This window comes from Cheilinus undulatus, linkage group 7 (assembly GCF_018320785.1).
Source record: "Cheilinus undulatus linkage group 7, ASM1832078v1, whole genome shotgun sequence".
In the NCBI taxonomy this organism is placed as follows: domain Eukaryota; kingdom Metazoa; phylum Chordata; class Actinopteri; order Labriformes; family Labridae; genus Cheilinus; species Cheilinus undulatus.
Window position 1 is genome coordinate 42288857 of NC_054871.1, and position 17312 is coordinate 42306168.

Consider the following 17312-nt stretch of genomic DNA (forward strand, 5'->3'; position numbering starts at 1 on the left):
TTGACTTTGCTATCATCTAAACTTTAGACAGCAGAAGAAAAACATTTGTCAAACTAAAAAGTAACTTTTGAACCTCAAAATCAGTTTCTTGTGGACAGCTTCAGTGGTTTGGAAGTACTCCTGCTCTTTTTCAGCAGGCAGAGAGAGAATCCTTCTGAGCATGTGCAGACTTAGTGCCATCACTCTAACTTGTTTCTAATTGGAAAAACTGAGTGTGTAACAAATGCCCTGGGTCTCCTACTGTTTCGTGTAGGACAGGGGTTCTCGAGTTTTTTGGGGCTAGAGACCCCTAACAGGGCAGAAAATTTTCCAAGGACCTCCACATAACCCTCACACCGGTGAGGGTTTTTACTCCTAGATGCTATATTTTAAACTCTTCAACCTAAAAACAAGCACACAAGTGTGGCTCCTTGTGATCCTTTGAGCAGCCATATAAGAATCCCTCTGTGCTTCTTCTGAGGTTGTGGTCAGGTTCACCATTGTGGCGGATGTATTCCTCACCCTTTCATCTGAAAAAAAAAGTTTGTTTTGTCCTTAAACTCTGCATGCTTTGTTATCAGATGACTCTTTAGCTTGGCGGGCTTCATGGCACACACAACACATTTTGGTCTTCAATGCCTGTTCTCAATAAAACCAAACTCGAGATCTCTGTCATCATATTTTCTCAGTTTAGCTGGTTTGGACCTAGCATCACTTGATGAAATGGACATTCTTAAATATTTATCCATTGCAAAATATTTATCTATTGCAATACTTTGTACTATTAATTAAGGAGATTTAAGACCAGCATTGTTACTTTAACCAGAGTAACTGTACGTTTACATGAGTACCAAAGTCCAGAACTTTTTCTACTGCATAGAACACTGGGATCAGATGGTACATGCTTTTTTACTATTTAGAGCCCTCTCTGACCAATAATGTTGAGTTTGGTGACCCCTAGTGACTGAATTTAGAACTACACTCACTGTGTCCCCAAAATGAATAAAAGCTCCCACAGCAACTTTAGGATTGCTTTTAAATCTGAATTTAAATCAAATTCACTATTTTGCTCCTTGATTTTCTCTGTTAAAATAGTCATGGATGTGAAAGAGTGACATTTTTACATGCCGGGGTACCTAACTGTGAAATACCATGAAGAGGTCATTAGTTTTTTCAATCCCACCAAATCATAACAGATGCTTTCCTGGGATTTTTTCTCATGCAGAAAAGATAGACTGAACTTTATTCAGATTTTTTTTTTAAACCAAACCGTTCATAAACAGAAATATTCAAATTTTAATTGTCTGGTTGACAAGGAAGGTCATAGCATGCATATGATGACCATTTAAAGCCAAATTATCAAATATAACTCTGCCCAAGAGCACACCTCAATAAACATGAGCTAAAGAAGTTCAGCTTAAATTTTCCACTTCTCTAGTAGTTCATGTAAACATACATTACTTGTGTAAAGTTTTGTATAGTTCAAATCTATCTTATCAGATATTTTGTTATTATAGAAGCAAAGTGCCCCATTTATTTTGGCTTTTAATAACTTTAACACAAATACCTTAATCTCTACATGGAAAGAATGGAAACAAGTTTGCTTTGGAAAAATTTATTTCTCACACATTTGGGTGAAAATCTGAATATTTGAAGAGATTTCTGTTTTCAATAATGAGCTCTGTTTGGATTTTTTTTCCTGTGGTCAGGTTTCTTGTGATGAGGGAGGATGAAAGACTTTCATCATTCACTGCTCCTGTAATGAAACAAAGACGTGTTAACCAAGGTTATTACAGTTAACTAAAACTAACTTAATAACTAAAACTAAAATTCAACAATCCTTTTATTTAACTGAAACTAAATAAAAACTAAGCTTTACCCGAAAAACTAAAACTGCATAGTGCGCTTACAAAACTAAAATAAAATATAAATAGGGACACAATATCCTTAGTTTTATTCTTTGACACAGCCATACTGACCGGCACCTACACCCAAGTCTGGAGAATGTAAGATTGCCTGAATTGATTGGTTAAGACTTCACAGTGGTAGTTTAATGTCTGAAGCTGTATCCAGACATCATCTTTAAATACATAAAATGATAAGTGAAGAGTAACCTGTTTGAATATGTTTTCGAAAATGTATGATGTTTACTCAGCCCTGGCCTGTAGCCAGAAAGACTAAAACTGATAAAAAAATAAACTTAAATGAAGCATTTTTGCAAAATACAAAACTAAACTAACAAACCAGCAGTCAAAACTAATCAAAACTAAACTGAAATTGAACACAGAAAGTGAAAACGAAATAAAAATAAAAACTAATGAAAAATCTAAAACTATTATAACCTTGGTATCAACATGTGTGATGCCTCTGGATGCATAAGCTCATCTAGATTCTCTAATCTATATATGATAATCTTATACTAACCTCCATGAATCCTGGCACTACCTCTATGATCACAGCTTTGTCACTCTCCTGCTGCCTCCTCCTCCTCATCCTCCAGGCATTTCCTACGATCAGCACAGTGAGAACCAACATGGCTGCTCCCACAGTCCCTGCTATGGCTGTGACCACTACGGGGTTATTAGCAGCTCCCTGAGGAGCACCTTGGTCTGCAGTCTTCATCAGTCTAGTATCAGGAAGAGGCTGAGACACCAGCAGATCAGAAATATCTGAGGGCAAACAGAGACAAGATTATCTTGGTTTAGAGTAACACCGCATCCTGTCTGATGTCAGAATGACGCCACACCTTCCAGACTGAAGAGGAAGTAAGCATCGTCTCCTTTGATGTAGTTTCTGCTCTTCAGTCTGCTGTGGGTGATGTAGGTGCTCGTCCCGTAGCCTGGGCCTCGGTAGTAATAGCTGCCGTCTGATGCAGTTACTTTAGAGCCCACCTTCCTGGGATCGTCCCAGTAGTGCTCAGAGCCTGCAGGAGAATAATTTTCACTTTAACTAACAGGAAAACTCAAAAAACATTCATTTTGTTATAAAGTACATGTGTGGCTAGTCAAGCATGCCTCAGTGAAACTTATTCATTCAGATTGAATACTGACTTATCTTCTTCTGATTGGCTAGTTAGCTGTCATTGACTGTTATTTCCTCAAAGTTTGCCTCCAGAGCTTGTATTAAATATGGACTCAGTCTCAGTGACGCCACTTATTGGCAAACACATATGAAGCAAAGTTATGATCTTTATTGAAAGGTTAGGGGCCCTTAATGTTAAATTAATCTGTACATCATACCATAAAAAAACAATGCCAGGCCCCTGGCTCGAATAAATAAAGTATTTTGGCAGAGATTGTGAAAAGCCAAATATGGCATCATTATCCAAGTAATAATGGATCCTACTGAGATGAAACTGGGGATTTACATCCCATCATCAAGGCCAGTGTAAACCTAACTCTCAACCTTATTATAATCCAAACAGATAAGTTACAAAGAAATTCAACGCCTGTTAAATGTGTACAAGTAAACAAATTAGCTTTTTAGACCCAAACCAAGTCTTGAACCAACCTGTCAAGTTTAATTCTTCTGTAAAAATGGTCATTTTAGTATGAATGTTAATGGTGGTTTGGAGACAGCCTCCATTGGACACACAAGGAACTGCAGGTTGTTGCAGTTCTGCTTTGGCTTCATTTTTAAACACTGAGGATTGATGTATTTGTGCTGCATGGCGGCACAGGGGTTAGCGCTGTTGCCTCACACCAAGACGGTTCCTGGTTCGCTTCCTGGTCAGAGCCTTTCTGTGAATGGGTTCTCTCCGGGTAGCCCGGCTTCCTCCCACCACCAAAAACATGCTCACTAGGTTAATCGGTGACTCTAAATTGGCCATAGGTGTGAATGTGAGTGTGCCTGGTTGTCTGTCTCTATATGTCAACCCTGCAATTGACTGGTGATTGACTGGTGACCTGCCTCTTGCCCAATGACAGCTGGGATAGGCTCCAGCCCCCCTGCGACCCCATACGAGATAAGCGGTATAGAAAATGGATTATGAACAGCAATGATATTTGCTGTTTTTTCACACCTTAAGGCTCAACTAGCACCCTACCTTATTAAAAATATATTCAAATAGTTACAAAAGATGCAACCATCACAACCAAAATACACAAACTAAGATTAAATTTATATACACAGAGTGCAGGAGATGTCTGTGCAGTCTACATGGATTTATATTAACCTGAATCATGATCTTCCCCTAGCTTAAGCAAATACTGTTGGTGCATTAATCTAACCAAGCAGCAAGAACATGAGGTTAGGTCTGACTTTGATAAAATGTTTGCTCTCATCCACTTGGGAAGGTCTTAGATATATGTTTGAGTAAAATATTGAGTATGCATTGACAGCTCAGTTCACTTAAGACAACATTATGAGTGAAGGTAATATTTTATACTTATTAGGATTGAGCTTTAAGGCAGAGAAAATAAAAAGATTCTCTTACCATCAGAGGACATCTTGTCAGGGTCGGTGGTAACCATGCGGTGCATGTTCATTTGCTGTCTGACATCAGACTGCTGATCCATCAGGGCCATAGTTGCCATCCGCCACGGACACGGCCACTTGAGGTTGTGGTCATTGGGGCCAGAGGTCAGGTGGAAGTAGGTAGCCATATAGCCTGGACGGTCACTTCTTCCATTAAGATACACACCCACCTAGAAAAGTAGAGAGAGTTAGATTGAAGGGCCAAAAACTTGTCCTTTCTCTGCTATCTTTGGATGACTGACTCACTGGCTTTAGCTTGCAATAAACTCTGCTAATTTAAAGGTGGTGCACAGGCAGACTGTGTGGACAGGTAAGATAAAATCAAAGAGTCTGCAATTCCTTCAAAGCACAACTTTCAAAAATCCTCAAATCTTAACAAATTTGTTCAACTAACTTCTTGTAAAAATAAATCCTTATATGTATTTAAAAGCCACTGAACTGTCTGGAATTATTTTAATATCTGAAAATGAGATGTGTATCTAGATTTGTCAGGTGAATAAGGCCAAAAGTACGTGTTGAGAGGTATTTCTGACTAGAAATAGGATGGACTGGTGTCCGAGTTTTTGTGGCTATTTGTTCTTTTAGCGAGTGCTTCTCCTTATTATCAGTGCTGATCTCTACTACAACAGTACCATTACACTGTAAATATATTGACATTCCGAATGCTGGACTGTTTACTATTACACCATTTTTTGTAGTAATTTATACAAGTCCATTAAGTAAAAGAGCCTTAAAATACCCCCATCCCCCATTTGCACCATTCCCTTTGAGGCTTTTCTTAAAGGAATGAATTTGCCCCTGCATCCTGACATTGTGATGACATATTTTTCATAAAACATATGAATCATATTTTTATATGCTTTGTTTGTAAATGCAGCTTTGAGTAGATGGGTGTCACAGCCTATGTATTATTTGCTCTGTGTGTAGTGTGAAATTCTGAGATTTAAGTGAGTAATTAGGAAGTCAGACTTCCAATTGGTGTGTTAAACTGCTTAAACTGTTGTTAAACCAAATCTTAACACTTTGTGTTGCCTTTAAGCTTCAGACTTCCAACTGCAGTGTGTTAACATGCTTAAATAACTCTCCAAAAAGGCAAGTACGTATAATGAACCATTCTGACTGGCACAAACTGTCCCATAGCTGGGCGCTTCTTCCAGTACTTGGCCAGTCTGTCACTGCTCACCACTCTTTGAATTTTTGAAGGGTTAAGGTTAACCCTAACCCTAACCCTAAACTATAAGATTTTCCATCGCCATGTTCCTGCTACAACAAGAATGCTTCTGTATATTTTATTGACTTCAATTAACAAAATAAGATCTATAGAAAAGCATCTACCTGGAAAGAGTAACCCGTTGGTGACAGGAAGCGAGGGCTGTACAGTTTCCTTCCCACCGGTGTGTCGGCCATCAGCTGGTTGATGTTTCGGATGTGCCAGAGGTGCTGAGGGCATTTTGTGGACGACAGATTAATGTCATCCAGAGAGAAACCTCCTTTTGATGGGCCGTTACCCCGAACTCCCTCAAACACCACTCGAGACTTTCTGCTCACATTCAGATTGATGTTATGCAGCTCCCAGGAGCTCATGACATCTCCTGAAAGGGAGAAGAGTAAGCATTAGAAATACAATAATTTTATTATTATTTGTTGGTTTGAGGTTGTATGGGAAATCTTCAAACTGTTTAGTTGGAATGATTTATGATTTGGATTCTGAGAGGATGAGAAAATCCTAAATCAGACCAGCCTAACTTCCTGTTGAATTCAGCAGACTTTGAAACTATATTCTATTATTCTCTAACATATTCAAGCATTTTGATATTGCATTTGTTAAACAAAGAGCTGATGTGGCAAACAACCATTTCCTCCAGAAAGAGGCCTTTTTGATTCATTATCCACAACCAAAGTTTAGGTATTGAATGGGGGGGTAGCTATTGTTTTCTTTCATCTATAATCTATTTTTAACAGCCTCTGGTTATCTTGCACTTATAGGACTGGTGAGGGGCGATAACCTGTGGCTAGAAGCTGCCAAACTGTTTGTTTTACTAGCAGTGGAGGTAAAATAAATTTGACATATTTTATTCACATTTAACTCATAACTGAATCTTTATTCATATCATAAAAACTGGCCTAAATTTTATTAGCAAAGTGTTTCCAGTTTAAAGGCACATATTTCTTAATGGATTAAGATTTTCAGTATGATAGCGTTCTTTTCAGACTCCATGAAAAATCAGGTTTTGTAAGCATTTTAGTGTGTAAAAAGTATTTTACCGCTGCAAATTTCTAGCTATATTTTGCGGGTCAGTTGTGGAATTTCTTAATTGTGTTGATTTGAAATGATATTTTGTTCAAAGCTGTCAAGTTTTGTAATGTATCAAAAATGATCTCAATCAAAGATGGCCTTCTGAGGTCATACATGGCTCTGTATGTGTTGTAGGTATATTGTTTTTTGCATATAAGTGTATTACACTATTACACTAGTATAATGGTTGGCTGTCCTCACACAGCCTTTGACCCCTTTCCTGGGATAAGGTTACTGAAACATCTCTGGTTCGATAGATGTTTACTGGACCATTCACTGATTTATGTGACACGGTGGGAGAGACAAAACTTGGAAGCTTTTGTTTGATTCCGAGAACGTTTTGGTAGTTACCAGGAAATGCATGTGTGTGTGGTGAACATTCAGAAGTGTGTAGTTAGGTGCACATAGACACATACTACGTGCACACATGGACTGAGAAGTATAAAAGCGCATGGTTAGAGAGATTCAGGGTCTCACTTGTGTACCATTCTGCTTTAAATAAACGTGCGTCAAGGCTGCATTCAACCTGTTCTGACTCCTTTTAATGTAATATTTCTGGCTACAGCAGTGCCTAACTGAGTGGGTGACGCAACTTTCAGAGCCATACCATACATACAGGTAGGGTTTAGGTGTACAGAAAGATGTAGGTAATGGCTGCCTCCAGTGCGGTGATTACCTCAGATATAACTTTAGCACTGCATCCGTTTTACTAGAACTGAACCACCTTTCTGTATGAAATACAGAATAAAAACAACCCTAAAAGCGTTTCATGTTGTGAAAGGTGTTTTCACTCTTCTGTCGACCTAGTTTGGCATAAGTATGTGATAGTTACGGGGAAAAGGTTACTTGTTGTGTGAGTGCTTCTATACATTGTTTTAGGCTTGCCCCAAGGTAGTTATGCATGTTTTAATACTAATAAGAAACCACAAATAGTTAAATATGATCATATTGGGGACTTTTAAGAGACTCCAACTTCTTTGCATAGATCATTGGTGGAAAAGGGTCAGGGCTTTACCATTATGCTAAATCATTATGAAAGTCTGCCACACCATCAACAACCATGGCACCTTTGAAGCCACTTAAATCAACATTCTTCCTCATCCTCAAGCTCTGTGTAAGCTTTGTCCTCTACATGTCAACATGTCAGTGAGTGTACGTTTTTACACTTAACAAGTCCAGATAAAAATATTAATCTCAGACATTTCCTTCTATTACAGTCCATCAGTTTTACTGATTTTAAAGTAATTGACTTGATTGCAATTTTAGGCTTGTACCTTTACACTTTCAGTGTTGCATAAATTACCTGAAATACTCTTGAAGAGCTTCATCCTACCGCTGGGGTTGGCCTCATTATACTCTCTCACCCAGATATTGAGAACATCGTCTGCTGCTCCACTGTTGTAAAGGAAGAACTGCAGACACTGAGCTCCAGGCTTGGGGTAAAGCCAGCGACTCTCCAGGAATGCACGGTCCCCTGGTTCAGCAGAGGCTGTGCTAAAGTGCATGAAGAAGCCTTTTCCTGAAGAGAGAGGGGACAACAGAGGGTAAAGTTTGACTGATTTGGACACATTAATGGCTGAAGGTTAAGGACTTAAGGGGCTGATAGGCTGCTTGTTATATGAGCATCATAAAGTTACATGGCTGCTTTGTATATCAAAAACAAATGGAGTAAACCTTCTAAATGTGTCCAATAAACCATTATTATATCTTTAAGCTACAAATACAGATAAGTGTATTTTTACTGCATGTTTGAACCTTGTACAAGTTATGTCATATCACTGCGGGAGCCGTTGTTGTGGAATATCTTCAGACACCAGTAAGATAAGATAAAAATAGTGTTCAAAACGGCATACTTGACAACAAGTAAGGCTGCAGTCAGTATTATTTCAACAATGTCTTATTTTTTTAATGCTTTCAAATATTTGCAAAAAACCCTACTTCCCCTTTTTGTTTTAAATTTATAGATTCTTTATCTGAATCCCCCAGTGTTTACACAGTAAATAAGAATCAAACCTTAGATGTCTTTTTGCTTTAATGTGACATTTTTGCATATCCAATCATGTGACATATTAGTAGGCTTTTAGAGCTGCAAGTTTTTAATAAATAAATAATCATTTTCCAAAATTTGCAAATAGATCAACATTAAAACATGCATTAAAAATGATTTCTTTATACAAGTCGAATGACAGACACTACCGTTGCATTGTCCCATGTTGGAGAAGTCCATCTGAGGCCCTCCACTCACAGAGCTACGCTGTTCCCACTGTTTGTTTCCGGGGCCCTGAATCATCCCACAGATGTTGTCCTCCTCAAAGTCACAGCTGTCCACAAATGTAGAAGATTTGGCTGTAAAGAGATGAAGGTAAAATTTCATCCAGGGTCTTGTGTCATTTGTTAACATTGTTGTCATTAAAACAATGCTATTTGTCTCAAATTTGTCCATGAATGAAACATGGATAGATTATTAGTAAATAACAGCAGATAGTTAACAAAATGATCATGAATGCATGCTTCTGTGTAACGATAATGTTAAAACATCATTTAATGCAAATCAACACCTAATGTCATTGTCTGAGCAGCGTTGTGTTTCATTTAAGGATAAGTCCGTTTACATGACCTGACGGTGACTTTATGGCCGTTCGTCATAACCTCATGGCCTGAGCGACGACTGTTCATGTTTTAACCTGGCAAAAAATGTCCATCCTGCCACCACGGATGATTTAAAATCATCTTTTAAGATGCCAACAGTGTCGCTCTTCCTATCTGCACATCTATGTGCAGCTCAGTGGATTTCATGGGCTCACACTTGGCAGGGTTTTTGAGGTGAAAGGAGACTTTTATTGCCTTTGCGTCTCGTAAAACTGACTCCAACTTTTGTTCATCAGTAAAGTGAGTCATGACAAACTGTTGACTTTATTTTGATGATTTCCACCTTTCCACCTGTGCTGTTTAGTTTAGTTTTTGTGATGACGTCTTATACCTGATACAACACTGTCCCGTATCCGGGCACAAGTTCATTTACCTCCTCCCCAAGTTGGTTTGGGCCCAGTGCCCAGGAGTGGTTAGTTTCCATTTACACTGACCAAAATGAACTCAATTTCAATTGGACTCAATTGCACTTAGATCTGGGACCGGGCTCCTATTGTTAAAGCCACCTCTTAAGTATCCTTTAAGGTAAGATGGGAGGAGAATGCAGTGGGGCCTATATTCATCACTAACTGACTGCTTGTTGCTGCTGTAACAGGATTTGTACTGACCACAGCAAACACAATTAAGATGTCATATTTAAAAAGACAGAATTTTTCAGCTAAAACAAAGCTGTTCACTGCCTACCCCCAAATGATTTCTATCACCAGTGAAAACCTTGCCATTCGTTGGCTGGAACTGCAGAGACTTGGGCTGACTGTGACGTCCAGGCCTCATCACCGTGGGGGGCCTAACTTTGAGTGTTTTTTTTTCTTCTCTCTCTCTGCACATCAGTCTGGTATTTGCATGATAAATATGATCCAGGTAATGCTTAAACAACGTCGACCATATATAAACTTTACATGGCTGTCACATTAATAAATTAACCCTAAAAATATATATTTTTGGAGATCAGAGCCATCTCTGATCAGTGAAATACAAGCAGTGCCCCTCGCTCTCTCTTTCTATATCTCCTGCTTGCAGCACAGAAATTCTCATCGCATCTGTCCTGTATATCCACTCGTTATTCTGCAACCTCTCTTGTCAACTTCTACTATTGTTTAGTTTGTGAATTTATGTTAAAACTCTGTAAAGTTCCCGCTCTGGTTCTGATCAGGAGTTAATTGATATTGTCGGACTTACTCGCAGAGATCAGCTGTTTTAAAATCAGATCGCAGGTGAAAAAAAATAAAGACAATATATATTTAAAGTGATTTAACAAAAGAAAGGCTACTGATGATAACACTGAAGAAGAAAAACAGTGACGAAGAGAAAAAAACAGTGTGTGGGGGGCCTCAAATCAGAGTCTACTTTGGTCAGGGGCAGCCCTGGTGACATCACACACATACCCTCAATTGTATGGTACGGTATGGTATTGTATTGTAGTGTTTGTTTCCTACTGTACTGTGTAGTGTTAATTTTGACAGCTCTAGTTTTAGTTTTAGTCAATTTAGTCATCTAAATTGTTTTAGTTTTAGTCTAGTTTTAGTTGGCAAAACTTCCCAACATTTTAATCGACGAAATTGACAGTAAATTTAGTCGCCTGATTGGATCCCTGCCACCACGCAGCAAAAGCAGTTGTGATTGGATATATACCTAACTCTCCCCTACTTTCTACATGACAAAATTAGGTCTGATTGGATAAAGTCTCTGTCAAACATTTTCGTCTTGTTTTTATTTGTTGACTAAAATGTCAATTAATTTAGTTTTAGTTTTTGTCCATGTGCACTTGTTTTTATTAGTTACTGTCTCGTTTTCATCAGGGGGAAAAAAAGGCTATTATCAAAAACTATAATGAAAATAATTAGTCAACAAAATTAACACTGGTACCGTGTGATACCATATCAGACAGTATCGTTTCATATCCTCATGTATAAAAATCAATTTATCTAACAATGTGGTTATTGATTATTTGACTTTTGACCTTTTAAATATCATGTTTTCAAACCCTGCACAGGCCTCATTTTATCTATTGGAAAACCTTGAGATTAAAAAGGGTGAAAGATGCTGAATGATTGTTGTATCTTCATCTTAATCATTATTTGATACCACGGTATTATGTAGGAGTTTGAACCTTTGATCAATTGTTATCAGAAAAAGCCTTTTGATTTATTAACTTTGATTTACGCCCTCACTAAAAATGTCAAAAACAAATGAGAGACAAAATCTATTTTCCTTTATGTGTTGACTCAGTTTATTGAGCATTCAAAAACTCAAAGGAGCATTTTAGGTCAGTGGTTCCCAACCTTTTTTCCTAAGGTCCCCCTACTCTCTGCTAGGAAAAGCTAAACCTCCCAGGACCAACTTAGAAAAAGTGCACATCAATGTTTTTTTTTTTCATTGATTAAACCAGTGGTTCCAACCTTTTTTCCATGGAGCCCCCTCTTCTCATAGTCAAGAATACCTCTGGCCCATTAGGACCCGAACAAAATAAAGTGAAATATTGCTATCAAAAATACACATCAATTTGAACTGTTTTCATCATTTAAAGCTGGCCAAAAGACAAGTCTTATTACCAAAATATCACTGCATGAATCATTCATGGGTTTTATCATGATTTTAGAAAGCTTGAGTGAACCTACTTTAAACAGCCTCAGAACAGACAGGCCCTCATGCCCCCCTGAATTTTCTGGTTGGGAACCAAGGTATTAAACCATGCATTATTATGACCGCAAAGAAAAAATAATAAAGAGGATATATTCATTTTTGAGAAAAAGAAAATATCTCAAGTTTGAAAGGTCATCAATTTACAAGAAAAATAGAAATTTTTAACTTTAAAAGTTTTTAATGTTTGTTAACCACAACTGAATTTTTGAGAATACAGAGAGGAAAACTCAAAAATCCAACCACTGTTTTCAGTGTGGTTTCTTGTGAATTCTTCACTTTACAGATTTGTAAATTTATGATTTTAAAAACTTGATATTTCTGAGATTTTCATGTAAAAATGTACAGCTTTTTAAACTGTAAACTAAATTCTAAGTTTGTTTTCTTGTAAACATAGACGTTGTAATCTCCAAAATTTATATTTTTTCCCCCCAAAATTTCAAATGTTTTTGACCAATAACCAACGGATACACTGTTGCACATTAATTATCTAATCATGATTTGAAAAAAAAAAAAAAAAAAGGTTTAGAGGACTTACTACAGTTGTAAAGACGGTTGAGCTTTGTCAGGTCACTAGCACTGAAGCCCATCCTCTGACCAATCACATCCATGAACTTGGGGATCTTGGTGACGATGGTGGGCTTAGAGCCGACGTTGAAGGACGTCTTGCTGTAGTGCATCACGGAGCCGTAATCATAGGGAACGCCAAGAGCACTGGACACTGTGTCATCCCGTATATTAAAGTTGTGTTCTTTACCTTTAGAGGGAACAAAATAACATCAGTCAGAAGAGTGTCAGGTGTCTGAACAGAAGGTGATTAATTGCACACAGTTTCAATTTGAACAAACATTATAGTCGTTGAGCATGAAAAAGGTCGGCATTACCAGATTCAATTTGATCCCACACAATGTCGACGTAATCATCTCGGTCAGCTCTGGACTGCTCGTGCCAGAAGCCCAATGCGTGCAGGAACTCATGCTCAACAGTTCCCAGGCGATCACAGTTATTACCAATGGACAGCCGCTGCTTACCCACGTGCTGGTTTCCTACAGAGGACGAGCATCTACAGAGAGGGGAAATAATGTAAAATTATACAAATCAGATTAATGCAGCTTGGCTCCACTGCTGCACAACATCCACTACAGTTGTGTTTTTTTGGTATCAGGCCCCTCTTTACCTACACAGAGAGCACATGCTGTGTAGGGCCTCATCATCTTAATTTAGTGCCAGTGTTTTTTCTTATTTGATCAGCTACTTGTTTACTTTACAGTCTGCCTTTTTGTGTTGGGTAGGTTGTTTCATTTAAAACTGCCCCCTTCTGTGGCTGAAAATGGATCTGAAATCTGTGAAACTGAATCAGTGTTATTTTTTGTTCTTATGGGCGTAGCACAGGGGGGAAAAAGGGTACTGATTACCCAAAGTAGAGAGGGGCCCTTGGGAAGCCTGCAATGAAAAATGTTTATTTATTTATTTTTTCTTATTAATTAGTCTCGTCATCGAATCAGAGCAACTAAATGTATTGGTCAACAGACAGAAATTTGAATAAAATAGCGTGAAATAAGATCCTGGGGGGCCTTGCTCCTCCCACAAAAATCTCAAAATGGTTTAGTCCAGCGCTGTGAAATAATGCAAATACATTTAATTTAACCATTGTAAAAATATTACTCAGAAATCCAGAAATAATGGTTCAAAAATACATTTAAATGCATAGATATTTGTAAAAATGATGCAATATTTGTTGTTTGTCTAGGCGGTTGAGGGGGGCCCTGTGTAATTTTCTTTCTGGGGGCCCAAAATCCCTAGCTACGTCCCTGCTTAAGATCAAAACATGAGCAAAAGAATATAAGAAGGTGATGTCAAGTTCAGGGAGAATGAAAGGTTTTCTCACCCGTTCCCTTTATAAACAGAGATGTAGTTTTCCTCTCCTTTCCATGGTGTGAAGTCAATGCAGGTCTTCAGTCTGTACTGCTCAAACGCCTTCAGGATCACTCCCTTTGCGTTCATTTCTACATGTTATAAGGTGGAAGACAAAGAAACACAGGGAAAACACAAGTAGTTTTGTTTAAAGCATTCTAGAGAATGAGTCTGTAAGAGAGTAAGTAATATGATACATTGTCTTACCCAGATTGTCCTCCAGGTAGTAGGGAATGGTTGTTGGCCAGCGATATTTATCACCCAGGATGGAGTTCTTGCTGTCTGTCTGAGAGGATTTAAAGAAAAAGAGGTATCTCACTAAAGGCAAACTAAGAAAATTAGCTCAAACTTAAATTAGGCAACATGTTTTTTTTAGACAGCTAGCTTTCCTGGACCTATGTTATTAATAAAGTTTAAGCTTGCAGTTTTGCAAAACTGTTCTGATCTGTGCAAAGGGGATTACTCATTGTCTAGCAAAACTATCAAAGAGATTCTGAAATCATTTTAGTGAACCCTGATTTCCTAATAATTTCATGAGTGTAACCATCTAGTAATTTCTCAAGAATAAGGTGGTAATTACCTGGTAATAAGTTGGTTTTTACCAGGTAATAACACAGAAATATGGCAGTATTAAGGAAGGATTTACTTAGTAATGTATTTATTATCAAGTTATTTCTCACACCATTGTGGCGATTCTCTGGTATTTAGGTAGTTTTTTACCGTAATCCCCAGACCCTCAAAATTACTTGAAAATTATTCAGGAAGGACTCACGTTAATGTAGTGGGTCAAAATAAAGAAAACACCTGGAAATGATCAATAAACTTGTAAACAAAAGTATCGTCTTATTCTAAGAAATTACTTGCTGAAATACCAGCTAATTACCAGAGATTTACCACAATATTGCAAGGAATTACTTGGTAATGAATACATTATTGTTAGGTAAATACATTATATTACCATATTTTTGAATTATTAGTCAGTAAAATTCCACTTTATGTCTAGGTAATTACCTCCTTATTCTTGAGAAATTATTAGATAATTGCACCTCTTACTATAAAATCAAAACACTCATATCTGCACATCTACTTTTTGAAATATTGAAAACATCTGCAGCAAAGATGTTAATAATATGTGGTACTTTAACACTCAGAAACTAAACAGCTCTGCAATACGTTGAAAATTATTTATGAAGGATTCACTTGAATTAAGTGGGCTAAAGTAAACAAATTACCAGTGAATTATTAAGCAATTTATATAGAAAAGTATCATCTTACTTCTAAGAAAAATACTTGTCAAAATGCCGCTAGAACTGCCACAATATTACAAGGAATTCTTGATAATGACTACATTATTGCTAGGTTAATAGTATTACTGTAAAATTACTTGGTAATTAGTGCCCACTAGAATAAATTGCTTCCTAATAGTCTCTTATAAATTATCACCTAAAAACAAAAGAGTTGTATATTTTGTGTGTGTTGAAGTATCATATATTTACAACAGCTGTTCATGAGTAGTTTTTATGTTCCATATTTGCATAGATGTGCAGATATCGGTGTACAGATGCATCAAAGCATCATCAATCTGTACACACTTAAAATCAAAACCATATTATGGCTATAAAGATAACATATAATGCTGCTATTAAGTTTAATGCACACACAGTTCTTTTTATGTTTTGTAATTTGTAACTATTTATGGGGCAAAACATGAAAATTATCAGTAAAATTATCTCTGAAGTTATAAAAACAATTATATGGCTGTTAAAAATGAGTCTGGTTCTGGTTGAGGTTTCTGCCTGGTTGAAGGGAAGACTCTTTGTTAAATGTTTCTTAGGTCTCTGCTCACAGTGGATTAATGTCGGATATTTATAAAAACATATAAAAAGAATATGGTCTGGACTTGCTCTCTTTATGAGATAACATTATGAATTGCACCATACAGTTAAAAAGTGTTTGACTGAGGAAGGCTCTTAACCTCACTGGTGAAGAAAAAATGGAAACAGTCTTTGTTATATACGGTTTGTGAGCAAAAGGTCCCATCATGTCGACTGAACTGAGACACAAAATAATGAAAACCGAGCAGCAGCAGCCACTGGTCTGGAGCATTTTGTGTCTTTTCAAACATGCTTACCTCATCTTGTTCGATGTCTCCCTCCAGCAGATCCAGCCCAGCAGCTGCAAGGAAAATTAAACTGGATGATGCAGAAATCTTAAAAGATACCACTGAAAAATTAAACCACAAAGTTAAATAACAGACACAAACCTTCATTGATGTTAAAGATGTCCCAGTCTTGGCCTTCATCAGCATCAATTTCTGCAGATTAAGAATCAATAGTGTGAGAAAATAGTACTACAGGAGGTTTTAAAATAGCTTATCTGGGGTGGATGGTTGGGGATGTTATTTTTTCAAAATAGTGGCTTACCTGTATCACCTGATAGTTTAGCTGCTGCCTAAAGACAGAAAACCAGTCAATCCACACAGAAAACATTTCATAAAAACTCCCATTTTTACACTGTTAGCAGATATTAATGTTACACAAAATATAGAAAGACCTGTACATACCAGCCCCAGGCCAAATAACAGAACAATCCACCTGAGTGCCATGACTCCAGCTGCAAACACGCAACCAGTCTGAGTCCAGCTGTGACTCAAGAGACCTGCAGACAACTTTTTGTACAGAAGAAACACGCTGCATACACATGATCTGACCCTTTTATGACTCCTGTTGTTGAAGATTAAATGGTGGGACAATTAATAATTAATTTAATATTTAAGATTAGCTTATCTCAGTGATGTAACAATACTAATAAAAATGTGTGTATGGGTAAAAGTGTCAAAAAGTTTCAGATATAAAGTATGGACACACAAGGTGATATTTTCCTTCACGCTGTGAGGTATGAAAAGCCTGGAGTCAGTTTAAATGTACAGTTTGATTTTGTTTAATGCACCATATTAAAACTGGGCACGAGGATGGGTCATTTATGGTTTTACTAAAGTTTTTAGGTGGCTAGTGTAAATTGTGGCAGCTATTTTAATTGAAGTTTTGTCTTTTGATTAAATTTTTATTAGTTTCAATTACATAAAGAGATTTTCCTTGCAGTCTAAATCCAGTTTTTTTGTGTATCTGGCAAAGAGTTGTGTTGGCAATGGGTGAAACAAGTCATCCTAGACACGCCTCTCCCCTGGGACATTTAGGAGATCCTGAGGCATTCCCAGGCTTGACCGGATAAATAATCACTAACTACTGCCGAGCAAAGGTATTTGCCCCCTTTCTGATTCCTGAGTTTTTTGCATATTTATCACACTGAAATGTTTCGGATCATCAAACCAATTTTTGTATTTCACAAAGACAACCCA

General features: G+C 37.4%; 1 protein-coding gene across 1 annotated transcript; it reads right to left on the reverse strand.

The window, feature by feature from the left end:
• Positions 1–1593: 1593 nt before the first annotated feature.
• Positions 1594–17201, reverse strand: mep1ba (meprin A subunit beta a). Its single transcript, XM_041791787.1, has 14 exons — positions 16378–17201; positions 16218–16268; positions 16086–16129; positions 14162–14240; positions 13929–14046; positions 12925–13103; positions 12579–12797; positions 8948–9097; positions 8055–8270; positions 5791–6047; positions 4415–4625; positions 2726–2902; positions 2404–2648; positions 1594–1735 (listed from the first exon to the last, which is right to left on the reverse strand). Exons 5-14 carry the CDS (start codon positions 14042–14044, stop codon positions 1727–1729), a joined length of 1779 nt encoding a protein of 592 aa, XP_041647721.1. The 5' UTR covers positions 14045–14046; positions 14162–14240; positions 16086–16129; positions 16218–16268; positions 16378–17201; the 3' UTR covers positions 1594–1726.
• Positions 17202–17312: the final 111 nt, after the last annotated feature.

Coding starts and splice junctions, on each gene's coding strand:
- mep1ba (XM_041791787.1), bottom strand. CDS start 14,044: ATGAACGCAAAGGGAGTGATCCTGAAGGCGTTTGAGCAGTACAGACTG. Junction 2,903..4,414: donor TGACAAGATGTCCTCTGATG/GTAAGAGAATCT, acceptor ATTCTCCTGCAG/GCTCTGAGCACTACTGGGAC. Junction 2,649..2,725: donor CTTCCTCTTCAGTCTGGAAG/GTGTGGCGTCAT, acceptor GTTTGCCCTCAG/ATATTTCTGATCTGCTGGTG.